The sequence below is a fragment of the Gossypium hirsutum genome, chromosome A12, assembly GCF_007990345.1.
Source record: "Gossypium hirsutum isolate 1008001.06 chromosome A12, Gossypium_hirsutum_v2.1, whole genome shotgun sequence".
Lineage (NCBI taxonomy): Eukaryota > Viridiplantae > Streptophyta > Magnoliopsida > Malvales > Malvaceae > Gossypium > Gossypium hirsutum.
In genome coordinates, this window is record NC_053435.1 from 826,140 (window position 1) to 849,583 (window position 23,444).

The window sequence follows — 23,444 nt, forward strand, 5'->3', positions numbered from 1 at the left end:
TATGTGTTGTTTTTAAAATATTTTGATGTGAAGTTAAGTTATTAATTTTGTCATAATTAAATCTTAAAATTATACCAACCAACGAGAATGTGACATATTACATGTATTTTTTCAAGTGAAATGGAACAAAAATTGATAATTTAATTTAGAGTAAATTCCAAAAATAGTCACTTTTATTTGACTCAAATTACATTTTAGTCACTTATGCTTGATATATGTTTTAGTTACTTACGTTATCGTTTTGTTACGAAGTGGTCACTCTGCCATTAAGCTCCGTTATCTTCCTAACGACAATTCTATGTGACAGTTCAAATGGGTTTTAAATGCCAACTTGGATGTTCAACTGGGACGAGAGTAGGGTTTTAATTAATTAAATTTAATTAATTGTAGATTTTAAATTAATTACATCTTGAACTGAAAAAGAAAATCCGTTAGTCTCTTTTTTCTTTTAGTTTTCTTTTCTATTTTGATTGAAAAGACTATTCTTATTTCAGTTGAACATTTAAGTTGACATTTAAATTTCATTTAGACTACCATGTATGATTTTCGTTAGGGAAATAATGGAACTTAATGATAGATTAACTACATTGTAACAAAACGATAACGTAAATAACTAAGACTAAGACGTAGCATTTCATAATACTTCTTACTGAATATTTTATAACATCAGCTTAAGGAACTACTGCTAAGGGATGCGACAAGCTTCACTTGCCCCGAAAAGGTTCGTTATAAGTCATTTGTTCCATTCTCGCCTATTTGGTACCATTAGATCAGACACCCAAACTAAATCTGTCTGCACAAGTGTGACTCGAATCGAGGAGGATCCAAAGCCAATGAGCCAAGCATCGTTCCATATTGAAATCGAGGTACCATCTCCAACCTTCCATCAAATGCCAGAATTTAATAGATCCTTTGCACTCCATATGCTTGTCCAAATATGAGGGGTGATTACCCAATTTTGATGATAAGAAATTTGTAGATGGAAAATATTTAGCTTTCATACATGGCGCAACCAAAGAATCAGGCCTTTGAAAGAATTCTCCATCCTTGCTTTGCTAACACAGCGACATTAAACTTAGCCAAGTCTTGGAACCCAAAACCCCCAATTTGTTTACTATCAGAAATGGTTACTCGTAAGCACCAATGACAACATTTCTTGCCATCTTCGTTAGTGTCGAAAATCATTCACTACAGCTAAGAAAAAGAAAGAAGCTTAACAAACATCCCTACTGTAAGCCGTGGGATGGCTGGAAAGGTGCTCCTTTTCCATTCACCACGATCGAATAAGAGACTATTGAGATACATTTCATCATAAAAGAAGCCACTCAATTATGATGCAATCTCATACCCAACACCATATTTTAAAGAAAAGACCACTCCACTGGGTCATATGCTTTGCTCGTGTCAATTTTAAGGCAAACGATCCTTTTCTTTTTAAATGAGACCTTAAAACGAATGCAAAATCTCGTAAGCCAAAATCACATTCTTGGAGATCAATCAACCTGGCACAGAAATGTTTTGAGCTTCATCGATACAAAAGTCCAACACATGCCGGAACCTGTTAGCAATAGCCCTGACAATTCCACATACAACGAGTATTAATTTTAGGAATAAAAATGATATTTTTCACATTTATACTGGAGACAAGAACATTATATTTTAAGATAGATAAACAAAAATTCAGTCACATCAGGATCCACAATATGCCAAAATTTTTGGAAAAAGAAAGCGGGCATACCATCCACCGCTGAAGCCTTCGAAGGCGTCATACTCTTCAGTGCAACATTAATCTTTGACAATTGTATTTAAACTTTAATCTTTTAAGTTTAAATTAATGTTAAAAGTTATAATTTAATTAATTAAAAATATTTTTCTATATAAATCAAATATATAATACATTTTTAACTATATTTCATTTTTCAATTTTAAATAAAAATATAATTAATATTCAAAATTTAAATAATTAATGTAGTTAAAGGTGAAAGTAAAAAATAATAAAAGGAAATAAATTAGTATTAATTGATAAGTCAAATAATTACTTTCCTTAATCTCCTCCAAAAAAAAGTTTTTCAAAGTATCTGTTTTTAACTGCTTTTCCTTTTTCAAGAAACAAAAACAAGAGGCGACCATGGATTTTGTCAATCAGTTGCAAAGAAAGTTCATTGACTACTCTTCATCACTCCATCGTGAGGTAAAAATGCATGTTTCCTTTACGTTTTATTTGTGCTTCCTTCATTAGATTTTACTCTAAAAGATTTGATTTTTTCCAATGAAATATTTATGGGAAATCGTTTGTTTCTAAGGAAGTGTATTTGTTACAAAAACCAAATCTTGTGGGGTCTTACAGATTCGCAAAAATCCTTCGGAAAAGTTGGATTTTTATTGGTGTTAGTGTTTTTTTAGTGTGTCCTCTTGGTTATGAGTATTTATGTGGCATGGTTACTGTATATGGAATTGACATGTGTTCGTTAGTTTACTCGTTTGGCTTCGTACTCTGTGCTTGCGAACACCCAGGTTTCGGGTTGCATATCATACCAAATCTTATTTTTTGTCCCATTATTTGCCTCGTTTTGATGATGGGCTGTTATTGGTTATGAACAGGGAATTGTGGATGATCAGTTCACTCAGCTCCGAAAACTGGAAGATGAAAACAGCCCACATTTTGTCATGGAGGTTGCCTCACTTTTCTTTGAAGATTGTGAGAAACTTATTAACAATATGGCCATAGCACTGTAAGTTCTGCTTTTGTCCTCATCATTTTTCTTGTTTCTTTCTTCGCTTTTTTTTTTTATTCCTGTGCCATTTTTTTCTTTTAAAGTGAACAAAAACAAGGTGTTGATTTCAAGCAAATAGATGAATGTATCCATCAACTAAAGGGTAGCAGTTCCAGGTAATTCAATCTCAAAAGCATTTTCAAGGACCTAATTTGATCATATTATATGGATACCTTTGAAAATCAAGTGTTTTGTCTCTATGGTAATAGCATAGGTGCAATGAGGGTTAAAAATGCATGTATCGCCTTTCGGAGTTTCAGCGACGCTCAAAACCGCGAAGGGTGAGTCTTGCTTTACCTGTATGCAATGCTTTTTTATGCACCTAATTGCTTGATGATGAATGGAACAGGTGTTTGAGATGTCTGCAACAGCTCTCTCATGAATACTCCCTACTAAAGAACAAGCTTCAAACCTTATTCCTGGTAAGTGTTGCTTCCCGTTATTTGTATGTATGCCTATTGATGGTTGGCCGGGAAAATGAGCATGCGGAACCGTTCTCTGATGTTTTGGTGTTTCAGCTGGAGCAACAAATAGTTGCAGCTGGTGGATCGATTCCAAGAGTGCATTAAATCACATTTCGTATCGTCTTCTTGATAGAATAAAACGGAGAAACATTGCATAGAGTTGTGAATAAAACATGTCCAGCATTTTCCTGCATAAGTTGTTCAATGTTTGAGAATTTCATCAAACTTTTTCGTGTTAAATTCGATTTGAAATCGGGTCAGTTCGTATCGATGATAAAACTGATTAAACCTCTGGTTAAAACAGCAGAGTTGTTCGCACACTAACATTTGACTTTTCTATCGATAGACTGATGCATCAAAAACTAAACAACATCAGAGTTGTTTTCACACTAGCATTTGACTTGTCTATCTATAGATTGATACATCAAAAACTATTACTTTTGCTTTAAGCAAAGGTTTCCTACGATTTTTGTCTCTGGAAAAAGAAAAGAAAAGCTGAGAGGGACATCATCAAACATGTTTTTTGAAAATCAAAGACAAAAATAAATGTTGTGTGGGTCTGAATCTGTTATTGGAACATTTATTACATTCAGCTGGAAGGTCAAGGTCAATAGATACTGGTTTTTATTCTCATACTTAACCAAATCCAAACTGTATTAGAATTTTTTGTCATGTCATCAGTCCAATCTTTTAAGCTTTAAACAATTGGGATTAATTTAATATTTAAACCTAGATTAAAGTCATAATCATAATTTGACCTAAAACAATTTTTGTTTAATATAATAATTTGACCCAAAATTGGATAGCAAAGTAGTGAAAAGTGAATTGCCGAGTCTGGGTTGACAGAAACGACACTGAGAGTTAATGAGGGAAGACTGCAACTGCTGCAAACAGTGGCTAAGGCATAGCCCTTTGCCTGCAACTGCATGCTGTCCAAATGCAAACATCCTTTTTCTTGTTTACACGTTTATTATATAACTCCTCCGTTAATGGAAAATGGAACGCACAATTAACATCAATGTCCTACGTCATTTTGGTGCATTAAGCAGACAAAGAAACATGAATTTTGGGCTCTGCTCGTCTGTGGGAGGTCTGTGTTTTTTTCTTCAAAATATTATTAAAGCTTCCTTAGTCCTTAGTGCTATCCTTTTTGGAATTAGATCGATATTTAAATTAATCAATTAATTTACGAGTCAATCAATCTAGCTCCTTATTTCTATCCGATATTTCGATAAAAAACTAATTCACAATTTTATATACATGTTATATATATAGTTATGATAGGTTTCAATGGTACCGCTTCACTTATTGACGACGTTACTATCCTAGCTGGACATTGCCACCCTGTGTCCAGTCCACTCTCATTAGTCACGTGATCCCTGAGTCCCTGGATCAACCACCGTCAACCGACCCTACCTGCTGACTTGTCTCCCGAACCTATCCCTCTGCCTTCCATGTAGGCTTGAGAAAACCCTTTACCCCCTAATAACTAAGAACAGCAAAAACAAAACATTAAACAACAATAAAGAAAAGTAAAACAAACATTTCTAGTTTCCTTCATCGGTGTTAAAAATACGCCGTCACCGTTGTGCTATGCATCTTGTCTAAGAAGCCACTAAAAAAAAACTAAAGAATGAGATAAAAGTTTTGGTCTTTTGCTTCTGTTTGAAGCCAATCTTTGTTTTACTTCATTAAGTTATATATAATCTTTTTGATGCTGATAGTTTTTCGCCATTAAAAGCTTTCACGTTTGTATCCCCAACGAGAAACCGGTACTCTTCTCTCACGTAAAACCTACATTTGCCAACCCGAAAGCCTTCCCTTTTGGCTTTTTCTTCTTATATAAACCACATTTCAATTGCCTCACCTCTTTGCTTCACTCAGATAAACTCGGGTCTTCTTAAACGAGGGAGGAGGATGCATGTGGTTTCTTATGCTCTGTTTTTAGTTGCTCTGTTTCAATGTAGATTCTTGGCTTTTGCAATTTTAGACCCAATTGATTTTTTGGCTTTACAATCTATTAGAAAGTCTCTCCATGATTTGCCTGGCTCTAATTATTTGGCTTCCTGGGATTTTACTTCCGATCCTTGTAACTTTGCTGGCGTTTACTGTGCGTCCGATAAAGTAGTTGCTCTTAATCTTGGTGATCCTCGTGCTGGTTCGCCGGGTTTAACCGGAAGGATAGACTCGGCTATTGGTAAACTATCTGCTCTCGCTGAGTTGTCTATTGTTCCGGGTCGAATCTATGGGTCGTTGCCGGAGTCAATCTTGCAATTGAAGGGCCTTCGTTTTCTTTCGATCAGCCGGAATTTTATCTCCGGGAATATTCCAGTGACTCTCGGTCGACTGAGGAGGCTTAGAACGCTTGATCTCAGTTATAATCAACTCACCGGTGGAATCCCGCGTTCCATCGGAACCTTGCCGGAGCTCACCAATGTTATTCTTTGTCATAACCATCTCTCCGGTTCGGTTCCTCCGTTTCTCTCTCATGGCCTAACCCGGTTGGACCTCAAACACAATGCTCTCTCCGGTTCGCTCGCTCCTTACTCCCTCCCTCCTTCTTTGCAGTCCCTCTCCCTCTCCTGGAACCGGCTTACCGGACCGGTCGATAAGCTTCTATCACGGCTCAACCACTTGAACTACCTAGACTTAAGCTTGAACCAATTCACCGGTCCCATCCCGGGCCGTTTGTTCTCATTCCCAATCACCAACCTTCAGCTGGAAAGAAACTCGTTTTCCGGCCCAGTCCAACCGACTGAACCAGTGACGATACCGACCGTCGATCTGAGCCACAACAGATTGTCGGGTCACATATCACCAATGTTCTCGACCGTACAGAATCTCTACTTGAACAACAACTACTTCACCGGTCACGTCCCGGCCAGCTTCGTGGACCGGTTATTATCCGCCAGCATAAGAATACTCTATTTGCAGCATAACTATTTGACCGGAATCGAGATCAGTCCGACGGCGGAGATTCCTCTGAGGAGCTCGCTATGTTTACAGTATAATTGCATGGTGCCGCCGGTCCAGACAGCGTGCCCGTTGAAAGCCGGTAAAATGAAGACTAGGCCTGCTTTTCAATGTAAAGGATAGAATTGGTCATTTGAACAATCTTGTGGAGGGTACTTTTGGAAAAAAAAAAGAAACAATTAGGATAGAATTTTATTGATTTTGTGGGTAAAAGGTGACAATAAGTGAGGTTGGTATCTGAGAATTTAGAAACTATAATTTTGTGATATGCAATATTTTGTAGTTTATTATGTACTTAATCACCCTTATTTATATTAAACTAAACTTCATTAATACTAGTATGAATTTTGGGGACAAGTCTTGTGTTTCTTTCATGTGAATATTATTGGTTAGTCCACATTCCCTACTAACAACTAAGGATGGGTATTTGATCGAGTCGAGTAAAAAATTTTCGAGTTACTCGAATTAACAAATCCTATTTTAGCAACCGAACTCAATTTGAATTTTTTTCGAATCGAATAGATTCAACTCGAGTTGAGTTAACGAATCTTATTATTTATACTTAATATTGCGTTTAGATGGACCGATTATTTAACTAGTTGACGAAATACAAGATTATTTAATTGCTTGAACAATATAATGATTTTGCCTTTTAACTTAATGGGTAAACATTTATCAAAACGATGTAGTTTTGTCTTTTCTTAATCAAATTTTCGGATAACTCGAATATATTGTATAATTCATATTCGAGTTAAACCAAAAAACTTAATTTTTTATTCGAGTTGATCTGAATAACTTGATTAACTCAAATAACCCGAACTATTTAATTCAAAATTTGATTTTTTATTGAGTTTTTCGAATCGAATCGGATTTTACTCACCCCTACTAACAACTATCATTTCATTGTTAGTTAACATGTTTTTGAGTCCCACCAGTAAGCATGCGTGAAACCAGAAAATTCTTTTAGAGGGAGTCGAAATTTAATTATAATTTTTACATAAAAATGTAATTTTATTATTTTAATAAACTATATTTTTATCATTTTTAAATGATTAAATCAATATTTTTATATTTTTATGGGGAACCAAATTGTAATTTTACCTTTACTAATTTAAAATTTTAAAAATTTTAAAGAAGCCATATAAAAAAAATTTCATGTTAGAAGGATCGGTCCCTGCCAACCCCGCTAGTGTCATCACTGCCAGTAAGTATCAAGTTTTGAGTTTTGTGGACCTCAAAAATAAGTGTTTTGTAAGTAAAGTTTTGAGTTTTGTGGACTTGAAATATAATTTTAGAAAAGATTTTTTTTTTAAAATTTTGGTTAGCTCAATTTTAAATTTAGTTAAAATTCAATATAATTATTGAGTATTAGATAATATTATATATAATATTTTTAAATTTAATTCCCTTCATAAAAATAAAACATATTTCTTGATTTTGTTTATTTCTTTAAAGAATATCTATATCGATACAATAAAAAAGAAAAAAAAAAGGAATTTCTTATATTTGTATTCTTGTTTTGAAGGGACGTGAGTGGGGGGTAAAATAAAGTAAAACTTGGGGCTTGTTTGAGAGTTGAGCAGCTTTCCAAATGCACCAGGTTGGGCAAGAAAAAAAAAATGGAACAATCATCTAAATCATACCCAAACATAGATGAAACATAGATTCATCATTGGCATCGACAATGAAGTTGGGGCCAGCTTAGCTTCACCAATCAACTTACTTCTATTATTTTTGCAGCTCTCCTTTTCTCAACACCTCATAATTCCTTATATTTTTACGTCCTCAACTTTAGTGATAAATAGTTCGATATTTCTTAAATAAAATTTGTGATTTCCGAATATTCAAATGTATTTTCGACTAAAAAAATATTTTATTAATATATTAATAGAAGTGGTCCTAATACCTTACCTACACATTTGTCTTCTTCATAACGAGAACCAAAAAAACCAAAAAAAGTAGCTCTTTCTCACCATTTTTATTCGCTTAGTCTCCTTTGGCAATGCACCAAATGAATAAACCACTAGGATTAGGTCTGATGGAGACTGAAGATAACATTATAATAATATATATCAGTTCCTAGGCACATGGAAAAATACTATCCATCAGTATGTATCACTTCAATATTAATTTAGTATAAAATAATTAACCAATGACGACCTATATTAATATATATCGACTTATACTAATCAGTATAAAATTTTAACATTTACATTTTTATATATGTAATTAATTAATGTATTTTGTGACACATATTTCATGGACCATGATGCATATACTATACCACCAAATCTTATCGTTTTCTTGTCAAAATTTTCCCCTTTGGACTGCATACTTTTCTGTTATAAAAATTTCTCATAGCTTTGGCAAATAAAATTACTGTAAATTTGCCTCTTAGGTGTTATAATATATGCACAGTGATATGAACATAAATAAAGAGACATGGAAATAACACTGTAAAAGATTATAGTATTAGGTAGATGATGGACCATCACATTTACCCATGAAACAAATCTGATAAAAAAAAATTCATAGAAAATGACATATTATGCAAAGTGCCTGAAATTTTTGGGTATGGACTGTGGGAGTTGTTGGTATTGTCAATTGTGATTAAGCTTTATCTAGTCTATATATTGCCCTCTTTTTTCTTTTAAAATATTTCATTTACAAAATTATAAAAATTTTATAAATATTAACTTTATTAAATTGTAAATGATATTTTTCAAACAATAAATATTAATTCCATTCCAATTTAGTCTTATTTGATTTTTTTTTAAATACAGGGATTAAATTGATCGATTTAATAATAGAGGGAGTAATTTGATCAAATTCCTATGATAAAAAAGACCTATAAAATACATTCACCCGTTTAAAAACATATATTAAATTTTATTTAAATTTAAAGTTGAACTGGGTTGAAATTTTAGACGGAATAAATTTTCTTAATATTATTTTGCTTATGATAACCAATGTTCAATACCCAATGCTCTAAAACATATACATTCACAATAAACAAGTTTTTTCAATGCTAAAATGGTTAGTCAGTCACCATGCTGAAAATGAAGCCTAATAGCACAAACTACTTAAGCAGAATATTTTGTTGGAAGTAACTAAAACTAAAATAAAAAATGAAAGAGTGAGCTTTCCTTTTGACTTGCATGATGCATAGTGGGTATTGCTTTATTCTAGTATAGTATGTCTTATTCCATTGGGGATGGCTGACTTTACATTATGTCCAATAAATAAACTATGTTGCTAGAATGAAAGCATTTATGTTTCTTTTTCCATGTTTAATTTTGATTATAGAGTCGGGTTGTTTACATATAAAAGGTTTTACGGAAAATGTTTTTTGTATTTTCTTGTGTTTATTTCATATAAAATAGTTTGGTTAACGGAAAATGACTTACAGGTCAAGATAAATAAATCATTTTTCCTATAAAATGACATTATTATATTGATAATAAATTTTATTTTTATTTTTAAAAATATTTAAATTATTATATTTTTTAATATTATTAAACATACATATCTAATTATTTATATTTAGTCATATAATAAACTATTAATATAATAAATATAAATTGTTATTTTAATAAATTATTTAATATTTCAATTTTATTTTAATAATAAATTTTAAAAATAATAATTTTAAATAATATTATTCACATATTATTAAAAATATTCAATATTAATATTTTAATAATAAATTTTTATTACAATTATAAATATATTTATAATAAATGTTTTGTAGTATAAAGGTTAAAATATGTCATAAGTCTATGTACACTTCAAAGATTTGTAATTTAGTCATTGTACTTTTATTTTTAAAAATTTAGTCCATTTACTTTTCAAATTTGAAAATCAAGTCCAATTGTTGACATCGTTATTTTATTGATGTCACATTTTTAAATAAAAAATACTCACTTAGTAGTCATTTAATTAAAAAATGACGTTGTAATGAATCTGAATTTAACATAATATTTTTAATATATATAAAAACAACGTAAAATATAAAGTTATAGATAAAAATAAATTCAATTAAACAATGAAAAAAAATAAGAAAAACTCAAATGTATGTTTGTTTAATTAAAAACAATTTTCATGAAATATTTTTAAGAAATCTACCAAACAACAGAAAATATTAGCTTTTCCATAAAGTAAATTATTTTCTAGAAATCATTTTCCGGAAGTCATTTTCAATGAAACAAACGGAACCACAATTTCTTTTAAATAATTGTATTGTTCATCTTTATAATTTAATTTAAAAAAAAAAGAAAAAAAGAAAAAAGGACTCGAAGATGAAGTTTGACTTGTAGGTTAAAACAATGGCACTTGGTTTGCTCCACCGTCCAAGGTTAGGTTTTTATTGCGTTTCCTATACGCACAACTAATTCTGGATTCTTGCAAACAAGATTAACCCTTATTTTTATTTACTTTTTAATTTTTATGGCACCCAAAAATGTACTCCATTGTACAGCAAAGGAGCAGAGAATAAAGACTTGGTATCAACTTTAGCATGCCTTTTTCTTTTGTGTGTTTTTTGGGTACAATGTCAGTGTGTCTTTATTTGTGTAAAACTCTTATGTATTCTCTCTGCAACTAAACTCTGTAAATGGTAAAAAGTATCATATTTGCTAATGAATGACTTTCATTCTTTTCATATCAAACCAAATTTCCTCCCATTTTAGTTTCTCTATTGAAAAGATAAACAAATTAACTTTTACAACTTAGATGAGTGAGTAAAATAGTTCATCCGTTAAAATTTGGTGTTTATACAGAAAATAATAAATTTAGCTCTCAACTTTTATAAATTTATTCAAATTGACCCTTACTCTTTTATTGGAAGTAAATTAATTTTTTTTTGAAACTAATAAGAGTCAAAAACACCTTAGTAGCAATTTTTTAAAAAAAATCAATTAAGCACTTTTAAATTTTAAATATTAAAAAAAATTGATCATTGCTCTTTTGTTGGGTTGCTATTGTTATTTTTAATAAAAATTTTATAATTTTAAAATTTTTATAACCTTTTTTTGTTATTACTTTTAAATTTTAAAATGGCTTAATTATTTTTTAATTTGTTATTAAGATCTTTTTGACCCTTTAGTTTTATTAGTTTTAAAATTTTCTATTTTACTTCCAATAAAAGAGTAGGGGTTAAATTGAATAAATTTGTAAAAATTGAGAGCTAAATTTGTTATTATATTTTATATATAAACTCAAAATTTGCCTATACAAGGTCTAATTTGGCCATTTTTAATGTAAGGGTTGTTTTGCTTACTCATCCAACATACAAGGTCTAATTTGTCCCTTTTTTTTAGTAGAAGGGCCAAAATGCAATTCAGGGTATAGTACAAGGGTTTTGTGGCACTTTTACCCATATCAAAAGAAAAAAGAAAATATTTTATTTAGGCTTATATGTCAAAAAGCCCTTAACAAAATGCGAAAGAATCAATTAAGCCCATGTATTAAATTCGCACTAAGTCCCTACCGTTAACAAAAAAAATTTTAAGTCCCTCTGTTAATAGTTTCCATCATTAACAATGTTGATCGTTAAAATAAATTGATGGGCCAATCAGATGGTGGCACATGACCATTTATGATTTAATATAATATTCTCCATAAAAATAATTAAAAATATAAAATATAAAAAAACAAAAATATTATAATATATAAAATTATAAAAATTATAAAAAAAACTTATAAATACTATAAAATATGAAAATCTAATAAATGATGAATTAGGTCTGCTTCCTTAGCAAGTTTTCTGTCTGCCGCCGCTGGCATAGGTTTCTAAATTCGCTTTTTTAAGTCGTTTGTCTTTTGTGTTTCTTGTTTTTCTTTCTTTAGTTTTCTTTTGTAGTCATGCTTTCAAAAGCCAAATTGTATCCTCACAGTTGCTGATTACCTACCGTTCTGCTGCCACCAGTCTCTCAAATCTGCAGTCATGGACACTGAATTAGCACGGTTAACGCTTAATGAATAAGAAGAGGAGATTTTGCAATTACAGATAGATCCAGGGATGGAAAAGGGAGGGGAGGAATATCTAGTAGTGGGATGTTTTTTAACAGCTAGTGTTATTCATTTTCCAGTCATAAAAAGTACGATGGCAAATTTGTGCAATCCGGTTTATGGGGTTCAGATCCGAGATCTGGGGACGAAGAGGTATCTTTTTCAATTTTTTCATGCTATGGATATGGAGAGAGTCTTAAAGGGTTCACCATGGACATTTAATAATCATCTTTTACTGCTCTATAATTTGAAAAGAGGGGAAAACCCATTAGAGGTCCCACTAATATTTTCCCTTTTTTGGGTGCAAATCCATGACATTCCAATTGGTATGTTTTCTGAAAATTTAGCAATTCAGTTGGGTAATTTTATAGGGACTTTCCTGGAATATGATGGATCAAATCTAGGAAAAGAAAATTAAAATTTCATGAGACTGCGAGTTCAGGTCGATGTCAGGCGCCCATTGAAGAGGAAAAAACAGATCATGGTCTATGGACGGTGTTCATAAGTTAAATTCAGATATGAACGTCTATCACTTTTTTGTTTTTATTGTGGACGGCCAGAGCATAGTGACTCTTTTTGTGAAGCAAGAATGATGCTTGGAACAGATATTGCTGAGATGGGCTGGGATTTGTCGTTGCGAGCGCAATCTCGAAAAGCTTTAGCAATGAAGAGTATTTGGTTGCGCGAAGAAGGGGAAGGTAAAGAGGAAAGCTATGGTAAGGAGTCTCGAGGCTTGGGGTTAGATCTTGAGGAGGGGAGAACATGGGACAAATTGGAAAGGGTTGGGATACAACGTTGGGATTGAATTTAGAAGGGGGAACATCTTCCGTTCGTCAAAAAAGGGATGGGTTTTGGAAGAATCAAATGCAAACTACTATGGATCATGATTCGGAGGATGGCATCTTAGAAGGTGAGGAAGGGAAAAAAAGACTTCGGCACACGCTGAAGATTTACCATCCCCAAGTAGTCTTCTTCATGGAGACAAAACTTCAAAAAAAAATAGATGGAACGAGTTTAGAGATGTTGTGGATTCATGAACGGTATTGAGGTTAATTCTGAAGGTTCAAGAGGACGGTTGTGTTTGGCTTGGCAGCAGGATGTTAATATTGTACTTCAAAGCTATTCCGTACGACATATCGATGTGGTAATTGTCGATTCTGAGGCAGGATACGAATGGAGGTTAATGGGTTTTTACGGTTCCCCTTATGCACAAGACAGGAATGATTCATGGGCAGTTTTGAAAGGTTTAAAATCTGATACAAACCTTCCTTGGTTTGTTTGTGGAGACTTTAATGAAATTTTATATGGTTGTGAAAAGAGAAGAGGTCTGCCAAGAGAAGAATGGAGAATGGAGCTTTTCCGAAGATCTTTGGAGGAGTGCACACTGAATGATGTAGGATACATAAGAAACTGGTTTACTTGGGAGAGGGGCAATCTTCCAGAGACAAACATACAAGAACGCTTGGACAGGAGGGTTGCAAATTCAGATTGGATAGATATATTCCAAGGGGTGAAAGTCCAACATCTGGTTCATTCTTTTTCGGACCATTGCCCTCTTCTAATTAACACAAAAACAAGTGAAGGGAAATTACAGAATAATTCTTTCAAATTTGAGGCTTGGTGGTTACTGGTGGACTCTTTTATGGATCAAGTTAGAGATTTATGGGTGCAATCAGGTGGGGGACTATTGTAAAAGTTGGAAAGTTTAAAAATAGAATTGGAAAAATGGGCAAGGCAAATCCAAATATATAGGAAGAAAAAGAAAAAGCTTCTAATAGAAAAACTATCGTTGCTGTCTGAAACAGAAAGAGATGATCAAAACTTAGCCGAGTTTATTGATACAAAAATTGATTTTAACTTTGAGATTGAAAAAGATGAATGTTACTGTCACGGACCTAGGATTCTTGCCTCACAATCCGTGCGACCTTAGGCAATTTCTTACTCCAAAAACGCCTAAGTCAACCTAACTTCCACAAAAGAAGGATTCAACAGAATTCTTCCCAAAACACAACTCAAGCGAAAACAACTGAAAGCCAACAAGATGAAAGAAGAATGAGACAAGAACAAGCCAAGGAAAATAAGAACACAAGAGAGAAAAGTTTGAGTGAATGCTCTCAAGAATTCTTATTGCTCAAAACTCAAGTACTTTACAATGAGGGAAAAGGTCTCTATTTATAGTTGAACCTCTCCAAATCCAACGGTACAAAATCAAGTACATCAACGGCTATGATGAAAGGGTATCTACAATCAAATCTCTAAGAATATAAAATCATATCTTCTAAGATTACCTATCTTATCTAAGATATGTAATCTTATAAAATAATATCTTATAAGATTACATATCATATCTAAGATCTCTAAGATTATAAAATCATATCTTTCAAGATCATGTTTCCATATTTGTTTAACTTGTAGATGGGCCTTCAATCTCTTCAAGCAATGGGTCAGTCCGATTGGGCCAAATGACCTCCTTCTTGATGGATCGCATAGATGTGTCATGGTTGCGGGCTCCCATGTGCAACCCATGACATTCTCCCCCACTGAATCTAGCAACGCCCTCGTCGCGTCCTCCGCATGGTATCGATCTATCTTGTCTTGGAATTGCCACAAGGCTTCAGCAGGTTCCCAACTCATCTCACTATCCGGGAATCCCTTCCATAAGACCAAGTATCCACGCCGCGATCGGTAGTACTTACGTCTGACCACACGATTAGCTTCAATGTTCTCAACCGCTCGATCATAGGCGACTTTTACCCCCATTGGTGCTCGTTCAGACTTGCTCCAATTTGGGTCTTCTCCATCTTCATGGAATGGCTTAAGTATACTCACATGGAATACTGGATGAAATTTGAGCTTCTCAGGCAACTCAAGCTTGTAGGCCACATTGCCTACCTTTTTCAGAATTCGAAATGGCCCCTCATACCACCGAACGAGTCCTTTGTGTAACCCATCATGTCTCAAAATTAGGTGTAGTTTGGCAAGAACTGGGTCACCAACCTGAAACTACACGTCCCTTCGATTTCGATCCGCCCACTTCTTGTTGCGCTTACTTGCCTTATGTAGACAAACTCTAGCTAGATCGTTTTGCTCCCCTCGCAAATCGATAAGCTGCTGGATTCGGTCCCGCATAACGAGTTGCAACCACATTAGGTGTAAGCGGCTATTGCCCCGTCACTATCTCAAACGAACTCTGGTTCGTTGTCCCACTTCGTTGTAACTTTTACAAAAACTGGGCCACGTCTAACAACTTTGGCCAATCCTTTTGTGTCACACTTACATGGTGCCGAAGATACGTCTCCAGCAATGTATTCACTCGTTCGGTTTGCCCATCTGTTTGGGGATGCATGCTAGTGGAAAAGTTTAAGTCTGAACCCATTAACTTGAACAACTCTGTCCAAAATCGACCCGTAAATTGCCTATCTCGATCACTGACGATAGACTGTGGTACTCCCCAATACTTCACCACATGCTTGGTTGCGGGATGGAAGTTGCATACTTCGAAAACCTGTCCACCACAACAAAAATACTTGCAAATCCATCAGATTTAGGCAAGCCTGTGATAAAGTCCATGGACAAGCTTTCCCATGGGCGCTCCGAAATGGGCAACAATTGTAACAAACCAGCAGAGGCTTTCAACTCAACCTTATCTTATTGGTTTATTAAACAAGTTTTCACATGGGCCTCCACATCATCACCCATGTGAGGCCAATAAAATCGATCCTCCAATAGAGCCAAGGTACGATGTATTCCTGGATGGCCAGCCCATTTTAAATCATGACATTCCTTCATGATTTCCCTTCGTAAATTCCCATGTTGAGGCACATATAGACGTTGCCCATGAGTGTATAGCAATTCTCCCTCGAGCCAAAATCGCCTCGTCTTTCCATCTCTAGCAAGCTCCATCAAATTTTTGACCGTGGGATCATGGGACAGTCCTTGAATGCGCTCTAATAAGGGACTCTCAGGTTAGCTTATCGTTGCAAATTCCATTTTTCAGCTAAGTGCATCGGCCACAATATTGGCACTCCCCAACTTGTATTCAATGCTAAAATCAAACTCTGCTAGGAAAACCTGCCAACGAGCCTGCTTGAGGGACAACTTTTTCTGGGTTAAGAAATAACTATTTGCAATATTATCAGTGAATACTACAAACCTGGAACCTAGCAAATAGTGTTTCCATGTGCGCAAACAATGCACCACTGCCGTTATCTCTTTTTCTTGGACCGTGTATCTCTGTTCTGTCTCATTAAGCTTTCGACTCTCGAAAGCAATTGGATGCCCGTCTTGCATCAACACCCCTCCAATCGTATACTCTGAAGCATCTGTGCGTACCTCATACGCCTTTAAAAAATTTGGCAATGCGAGTACAGGTTCGCTTGTCATCGCTTGCTTCACTTGGTTGAAGGCCCCAATCCCACACTTTACCCTTTTTCAACAGGTCCGTCAAGGGTGTAGTGATCTTGGGATAGCCTTCAATGAAGCGACGGTAGTAATTTGCTAATCCAAGGAAAGACCGCAACTCCGTCACCTTTGTTGGTGATTCCCAATCGGCAATTACCCGAACTTTACTTTCATCCATTCGAATCGTGCCACCTCTCACAATATGGCATAGAAATGGCATTTCTCGTTAGGCAAAGGAGCATTTCTCCTTTTTGACATATAGCTTATTTTCTCGTAGAGTTTGGAACACCTCCCCCAAGTGTCCCACATGCTCTTCGAACGTCTTACTATACACCACAATATCGTCAAGATAAACAACCACAAAACGATCCAAGAAAGGTTGTAATACCTTATTCATTAGGGTAGAAAACGTGGCCGGAGCATTCGTCAACCCGAATGGCATCACCAAGAACTCAAAGGACCCATACCTAGTTACATAGGTTGTCTTGGGCTCATCCCCTTTGGCTATTCTCACTTGGTGGTACCCCGATCGCAAATCCAACTTAGTAAACCATCTCGCGCTACCAAGCTGATCGAACAAATCTGCAATAAGAGGAATGTGATCCCTATTTTTTATAGTGATTTTGTTTAAGGCCCTGTAGTCGATGCACATTCTCAAAGATCTATCATGCTTCTTTTGAAATAACACAGGTGCACCGAACGGAGCTTTAGATGGTTCAGCATTGGGCAACAGCTCAATCCTGTGGTCTACCTCTCTCTTAGGTGGCAATCTTTTGGGCAACTCCATGGGCATTACATATTGAAATGACTTTAGCATCCGTTCCACTTCCTTTGGAATTTCCCCCTCAATTTTATCATCCATATTGTCTCTCAAGGTAGCTAGGTAGGAGACTTCATCTCGACGGACTCCTTTGGAAAATTGAATTGCCGACAAGGATTTTCCTCCATGCTTCTCTTCCTTTTCATTCTCACCATATATCGTTGATTTGCATTGGAGATTGTCATGTAATTCTCGGAAGGGTGAATATCCACATTAAGCCTATCAAGTAAACTTAATCCAACTACAAAATTGTAATCATCAAGTGGGATAACCTTAATGGTCGCGTTGCCCGTCCACTCGCCAAGTTTGAGTTCCACCCCTTTTGCCACACCCGTTATGGGAATGCTTTCTGAATTCACCGTTTTGATTCGTCCCGAATCTTCCTCGATTCTAAGGCCAAGTTCCTTTGCCATTTCTTTAGACATGAATAAATCAGTCGCACCAGTATCAACAAGTGCATTCAATCTTCTGCCAGCTACGATAATGTCCACAAACATCAACCCATTGCTTGACTTCTCTTCGACACCTCCTAATATCGAATTGAGGCTTTTGGTGTCATCTTCGGCTTCCTCGCGTGCCTCCATGGCATGGAAAGCGGCTTTCTTTGGACAGACACTCATTCTATGTGGGCCTTGGCAAAGAAAGCACTTCATTGGTCATTTTCTATCCCAAGGCTTACATTGACTAGACTTTGGGCCTTCGTCATTCTTTTCCCTTTGATCCTTGTTTCCCCTACCAATGTCTTTGGGTTTCGACTTGGGTTTGGAAGAATCATTATTATCAAACTTGCTTCCCCCAACATTATAGAAATTTTCTGCCTTGGCCATAGCTTTGGTCAATTCGGTGATATCTAGGCGATGCAAACTCTTGCTTGGCCCACATTTTTAAACCATCCTCGAACCAATAGAATGCTTCTTTCTCGTTCAAGTCTGAGATCTGAAGCATCAGCTCGCTAAATTCCCGAACATAATCTCGAACAGTGCCTTGTTGCGTAAGCCGACGCAACTTAGCACGAGCCTCCTTTTCAGTATGTTGCGGATTAAACTGCTTCTTCAACTCTCTTTGGAACTCCTCCCAAGTTCCAATGGTCGTTCCTCCACGTTTCTCATCCGTGGACCTACGTCTCCACCACAAGAGAGCAACATCAGAAAAGCAAATTGAAGCGGTGTTTACCTTGGTGGCATCATCCTCAATGCCAATTGTTCGAAAATATTGCTCCAATTCCCACAGGAAGTTGTCCACTTCTTTTGCGGACCTAATCCCCTTGAACTTCTCGAGTTTTGGAATATCCACATGACGTTGCTTCGGTCCCGAAGCCAACATCCCACTTCCCAGGGCAACCTTACAAATTCTGAGCTTCCCCTTAAGCTCAACAATCTCTTCCTTCATGGCAGTCAGCAGGGCCTCAAGAGCTTCGTCCCTCCCTTTCAGTTTGTCTAAAGTGGATCTGAGGGAGTCCAACACAAACTCCTTGCTATCTTCCCTCAATTCCTCCATACGGGTCAAGGCCACTTTGAGTGTCTCCTTCATGTCACCAACGGACTCCTCGAGATTAACCACTCGAATTTCCAAGCTCGACAGCATATCCTTCGATCGACTAGCCTTTCTAGCCCTCGCACGGGTCTCCATTGGCTCATTCTGATCAACTTCTTTCGACATATCTCAAAAGTGCTTCCGAACTCGCTCTGGTACCAACTGTCACGGGCTTAAGATTCTTGCTTCACAATCCGTGCAGCCTTAGGCAGTTTCTTACTCCAAAACGCCTAAGTCAGCCTAACTTCCACAAAAGAAGGATTCGATAAAACTCTTCCCAAAACACAACTCAAGCGAAAACAACTCAAAGCCAACAAGATGAAAGAATAATGAGACAAGAAAAAGCCAGAAAAAATAAGAACACGAGAGAAAAAAGTTTGAGTAAATGCTCTCAAGAATTCTTATTGCTCAAAACTCAAGTGCTTTACAATGATGGAAGAGACCTCTATTTATAGTTGAGCCTCTCCAAATCCAACGGTACAAAATCAAATACAACAACAGCTATGATTAAAGGGTATCTACAATCAAATCTCTAAGAATATAAGATCATATCTTCTAAGATTACCTATCTTATCTAAGATATGTAATCTTATAAAATAATATCTTATAAGATTACATATCATATCTAAAATCTCAAAGATTATAAAATCATATCTTTCAAGATCATGTTTCCATATTTGTCTAACTTTTAGATAGTCCTTCAATCTCTTCAAGCGACGGGTCAATCCAATTGGGCCAAATGACCTCCTTCCTTCTTGATGGATCGCACAGATGTGTCATGGTTGTGGGCTCCCATGCACAACCCATGACATTGGGAGCAAAGGGCAATGATTAATTAGCTGAAATACGAAGATAAGATTACAAATTTTTTTCATAGTCAAGCGTCGCAGAGACGGAGGACAAATTTCATTCATAAATTGAAAACTGAAGATGGAAGAGAAATGGAAGAATTGCAAGAGATGGAGGTGGTTGCGCGGTTGTATTTTTAAAAATTGTTTTCGAAATAACGAAAGGGAACTATGACCATTTGTTATCAGGGATCAATAGATGCATAACTGATGAAGATAATCATAGACTCACGACGCCCTACAATAGGGAGGAAATTCGAGAAGCACTTTTTAAAATGGGACCTACAAAAGCACCTGGGGAATATGGCTTTCCGACAATATTCTAACAAAAATGCTAGCACATTATTGGCGAAGACATGATTTTCTTTTATTTAACCCATTTGAATGGAGACATGAAGGTTAGTTCTATAAATTCAACAAATATAGTGCTTATTCCAAAAATTGCTAGTCCTTCAAATATGACACTTTAGACCGATTAGTCTATGTAATATGATATACAAACTATTGGCGAAGACGATGGCAAACAAATTACGAGTAATTGAAAAATGTATTGATTGCGCGCAGAGTGCTTTTGTACCGGGAAGACTAATATCAGATAATGTGTTATTAGCCTATGAGATACTACACGCGCTCAAGCAAAAGAGATTTGGAAAAAAAAGGTTTATGGCAGTTAATCTCGATATGAGCAAAGCATACGACAGGGTGGAAAGGGATTTTTTTAAGGAAGTGATGTTTAGAATGGGATTCAACAAAAAATGGACTGATGCAATCATAAAATGTATATCTACAATCTTTTATTCTGTGGTTATTAATAGCCACATCGGAGAGAAATTTAAACCTATTAGAGGACTTCGGCAAGGTGACCTGTTAAGCCCATTTTTGTTTCTTACTTGTGGAGAGGGTTTATCAAGCCTAATGAGACTAGCTTTGAATGAGGGTTTTTTCAAAGGAGTCAAGATTAGCAGGAGAGGTCCACAGGTAACTCATCTCTTATTTGCGAATGACTACATATTATTTGGGGAAGCAATAAGCAGGGGGGCTAATTTATTCAAAGAAATTTTACACGAATATAGATCTTGTTCAGGCCAAAGGGTAAATTTTGAAAAATCAACGGTATTTTTTAGTAGAAACACAGAGGAAGAGGACAGAAGAATGGTAGTTAATATTTTGGGAGTCCGAAGTTCTAATGAACCTGAGCGTTATTTAGGGCTGCCGAATATGGTTGGAAGGAAAAAGGAGTCTTTCCAGAATCTTAAGGACAAAATTAAAAAACACATCGACAATTGGAGCAACAGATTCTTATCGCAAGGAGGAAAAGAAGTATTTATAAAGGACATATTACAAGTCATACATACTTATACGATGGCCTGCTTTCTATTACCAAAAACTTTATGTGATGAATTCGAAAATATTATAGCAAATTTTTGGTGGCAAAAACATAAAGGGAAAAGGGGAATTCACTGGTGTGCTTGGAAAAATCTGTGTTAAAAGAAAATAAGAGTTTAGGGTTTCGAAATCTGGGTCAATTCAATATTGCATTATTAGCCAAACAGGGTTAGCGTCTCATTAATTTTCCAAATTCATTATTGGCTAGAGTTTTAAAAGCAAAGTATTACCCGCAGACAAGTTTCTTAAATGCTAAGGTGGGAAATTTACCTTCACTCACCTGGAGAAGCATATGGGCAGCTAAGGGTCTTCTTCAAAATGGACTTTGTTGGAGAGTGGGTAGAGGGGATAAGGTTTCTATTTGGAATGACAGTTGAATCACAGGAATTGCGAAACCTGAACGGCAGAACAGTTCTAATAATGAATTAGTTATGGTGTCGGATCTTATTGACTCCTCAAACAGAAAATGGAGAACATATACGATCATGAATACCTTTCAAGCAGATGTTGCTCAAAAAATCCTACAGATTCCGCTTGCAGAGACAGAACATGAGGATTTTCAGGTGTGGAAAGGAGAACAATCGGGCGAATACTCAGTACGTAATGCCTATAAACTATTACAAGAAGCTATTATGGATCCTAGGAATCATTTAATACATGCCGAAATTAAAAAATTTTACAGAAAGCTTTGGAATTTACAACTACCCGCAAAAATCACAATCATTATTTGGAGAATTTCATGGGATTTTATCCCCCATCTCGCTAATCTCAGGTACAGAAGACTCATTTCAAATGACAGATGTCTCCGCTGCCACTCCGGAGTTGAAAACAGTTAGCATATATTTCGTCAATGCACTGTAACAACGGAAGTTTGGTCACATCTACAGCTTTCCTGGGTCATTAATGATATGGCTCAAAACACTTGGGAATGGCTAACCTGGGTGTTCGCAAATGGATCTAACAAACAGTGTCGTCTATTTTGTTTCACTCTGTGGCTGCTATGGTCCTTTAGGAATCAACTAGTTCACGATCGGAAACTCTTAACAGGATTAGATCTCGCAAAAAGAGTGAAGAAACAAATTGAAGAATATGAAGGTGTGCAAGCAGTAAAAGCTCCACCAAACGTTAACAGGAACCAGTGGAATCAAGAAGACATAACAGTACAAGCTCATCATACACTAATAGGACATAGAGGGATCAAGAAGACATACCGAGATTATAGATCCAGTTCGATGCAGCATTCGACAATACAAGTTTTCAGTCAGCGTCGGGTCTGGTGGCTCCGAGCTCGAGGGGAGAACTACTGGTATCCAAATCGACTCTTCACAACAATGTGTCGACACCATTTGCAGCAGAGGCATTCGCATGCCTTGAAGCTTTAAATCTTGGCATCTCGATGGGCATGCAGTGGGTCAACATTATGGGGGACTCCAAAACAACAATAAAAAAGTTTCAAACAACAGCAAACAAATCCGTCATTGGAGCAATCATCAAAGATATCCAGAATAGGAAAAGATACTTTCATGAGATCCATTTCCAGCATATTCATAGATCAGAGAACTCAACAGCCCACAGACTTGCAAAGACTACGCTAGAGAAAAGAGAAACTGTGTACCTGAGGGGAGAAGATTGGAGAGACTAAGAGAATGCCTCGGAGGGACGATGGAGACGATGAAGAAAGTAAGTTCAAAATAGATAGCAATTGATTTCTTATCTTTCTTGGGAAGTGCTATCGGCAGAAACGGATGGGATGTGATAAAGGAACGTTGAATAGTAATGGGTGCCAGCCGTTCTTCGATTTGACTGGGTTAGGTTTCTTGTTTTTCAAATTGCAGATTCATTTACTGTCTTTACTTTTCAAGTTAGCTTTTCTTTTATTAAATATTTAGGAGGCCTATTAGTATAGACTACATTGAGGCCGGTTTTATTTTGAGTTTTGCTGTAAGTTGGTCTGAGCCCAGTTTGTTATTGGTTTTTTTACTTTTTTATGATTACTAATAAAGTACCCAGCCATTTTGAGATAAAAAAAAATAAACAATCCAAAACTTAAATGGGCTTAGAAGCTGGAATAAATTCTTAAGGGGGTGGGTGCATGGCATGCACGACCCACCAGTTATTGTTTGTCTTGAAATAGGTATGGTCCAGATCCAACGAGTTTAGATTTGACTGGGTCAGGTATGTCTAATTCTCGAGTTAGTCGAATTTGATCGGGTTGAATTAAATGAAGACCCACTTT

The 23,444-nt window shown here is 35.8% G+C and overlaps 3 protein-coding genes across 28 annotated transcripts; 2 read left to right on the forward strand and 1 right to left on the reverse strand.

Annotated features, from left to right (window-relative positions):
* Nucleotides 1-2,044: 2,044 nt before the first annotated feature.
* On the forward strand, nt 2,045-3,793 carry LOC107930275 (histidine-containing phosphotransfer protein 5). Its single transcript, XM_016861893.2, has 6 exons — nt 2,045-2,191; nt 2,602-2,732; nt 2,819-2,890; nt 2,984-3,055; nt 3,124-3,196; nt 3,293-3,793. Exons 1-6 carry the CDS (start codon nt 2,129-2,131, stop codon nt 3,341-3,343), a joined length of 462 nt encoding a protein of 153 aa, XP_016717382.1. The 5' UTR covers nt 2,045-2,128; the 3' UTR covers nt 3,344-3,793.
* A 964-nt stretch (nt 3,794-4,757) lies between these two features.
* Nucleotides 4,758-6,544, forward strand: LOC107930268 (LRR receptor-like serine/threonine-protein kinase SIK1). Its single transcript, XM_016861881.2, has one exon. The coding sequence runs from the start codon at nt 5,156-5,158 to the stop codon at nt 6,332-6,334; it is 1,179 nt and encodes a 392-aa protein (XP_016717370.1). The 5' UTR covers nt 4,758-5,155; the 3' UTR covers nt 6,335-6,544.
* Nucleotides 6,545-11,761: 5,217 nt separating this feature from the next.
* On the reverse strand, nt 11,762-23,073 carry LOC107930207 (uncharacterized). 26 transcript variants are annotated; one of them, XR_005905980.1, is made up of 7 exons: nt 22,824-23,049; nt 22,420-22,636; nt 22,146-22,227; nt 21,914-22,063; nt 21,702-21,822; nt 21,479-21,604; nt 11,762-12,147 (listed from the first exon to the last, which is right to left on the reverse strand). XR_005905980.1 is itself a non-coding variant. In XM_041082392.1 (7 exons), the coding sequence occupies exons 4-7, from the start codon at nt 21,993-21,995 to the stop codon at nt 12,113-12,115; spliced, it is 354 nt and encodes a 117-aa protein (XP_040938326.1). In that variant the 5' UTR covers nt 21,996-22,063; nt 22,146-22,227; nt 22,420-22,636; nt 22,824-23,048; the 3' UTR covers nt 11,762-12,112. The 26 variants fall into 26 exon arrangements, 4 of the variants coding, with proteins under 4 accessions (XP_040938326.1, XP_040938327.1, XP_040938325.1 ...); XM_041082392.1 differs by having other exon boundaries at nt 21,489-21,604; nt 22,824-23,048; XM_041082393.1 differs by having other exon boundaries at nt 21,489-21,604; nt 22,146-22,247; nt 22,824-23,045.
* Between the last annotated feature and the right edge of the window lie 371 nt (nt 23,074-23,444).

Excerpts from the sequence above, each read along its gene's own strand:
- LOC107930275 (XM_016861893.2), top strand. The coding sequence starts at position 2,129 with ATGGATTTTGTCAATCAGTTGCAAAGAAAGTTCATTGACTACTCTTCA. Across the intron at positions 2,733-2,818 it reads AACAATATGGCCATAGCACT|TGAACAAAAACAAGGTGTTG; the intron begins GTAAGTTCTGCT and ends TTTCTTTTAAAG. Across the intron at positions 3,197-3,292 it reads AGCTTCAAACCTTATTCCTG|CTGGAGCAACAAATAGTTGC; the intron begins GTAAGTGTTGCT and ends TTGGTGTTTCAG.
- LOC107930207 (XM_041082391.1), bottom strand. The coding sequence starts at position 21,995 with ATGAGTCTTCTGTACCTGAGATTAGCGAGATGGGGGATAAAATCCCAT. Across the intron at positions 21,823-21,913 it reads AATGATTGTGATTTTTGCGG|TTTATAGGCATTACGTACTG; the intron begins GTAGTTGTAAAT and ends TTCTTGTAATAG. Across the intron at positions 21,623-21,701 it reads GAGCAACATCTGCTTGAAAG|AACTGTTCTGCCGTTCAGGT; the intron begins GTATTCATGATC and ends ATTCATTATTAG.
- LOC107930268 (XM_016861881.2), top strand. The coding sequence starts at position 5,156 with ATGCATGTGGTTTCTTATGCTCTGTTTTTAGTTGCTCTGTTTCAATGT.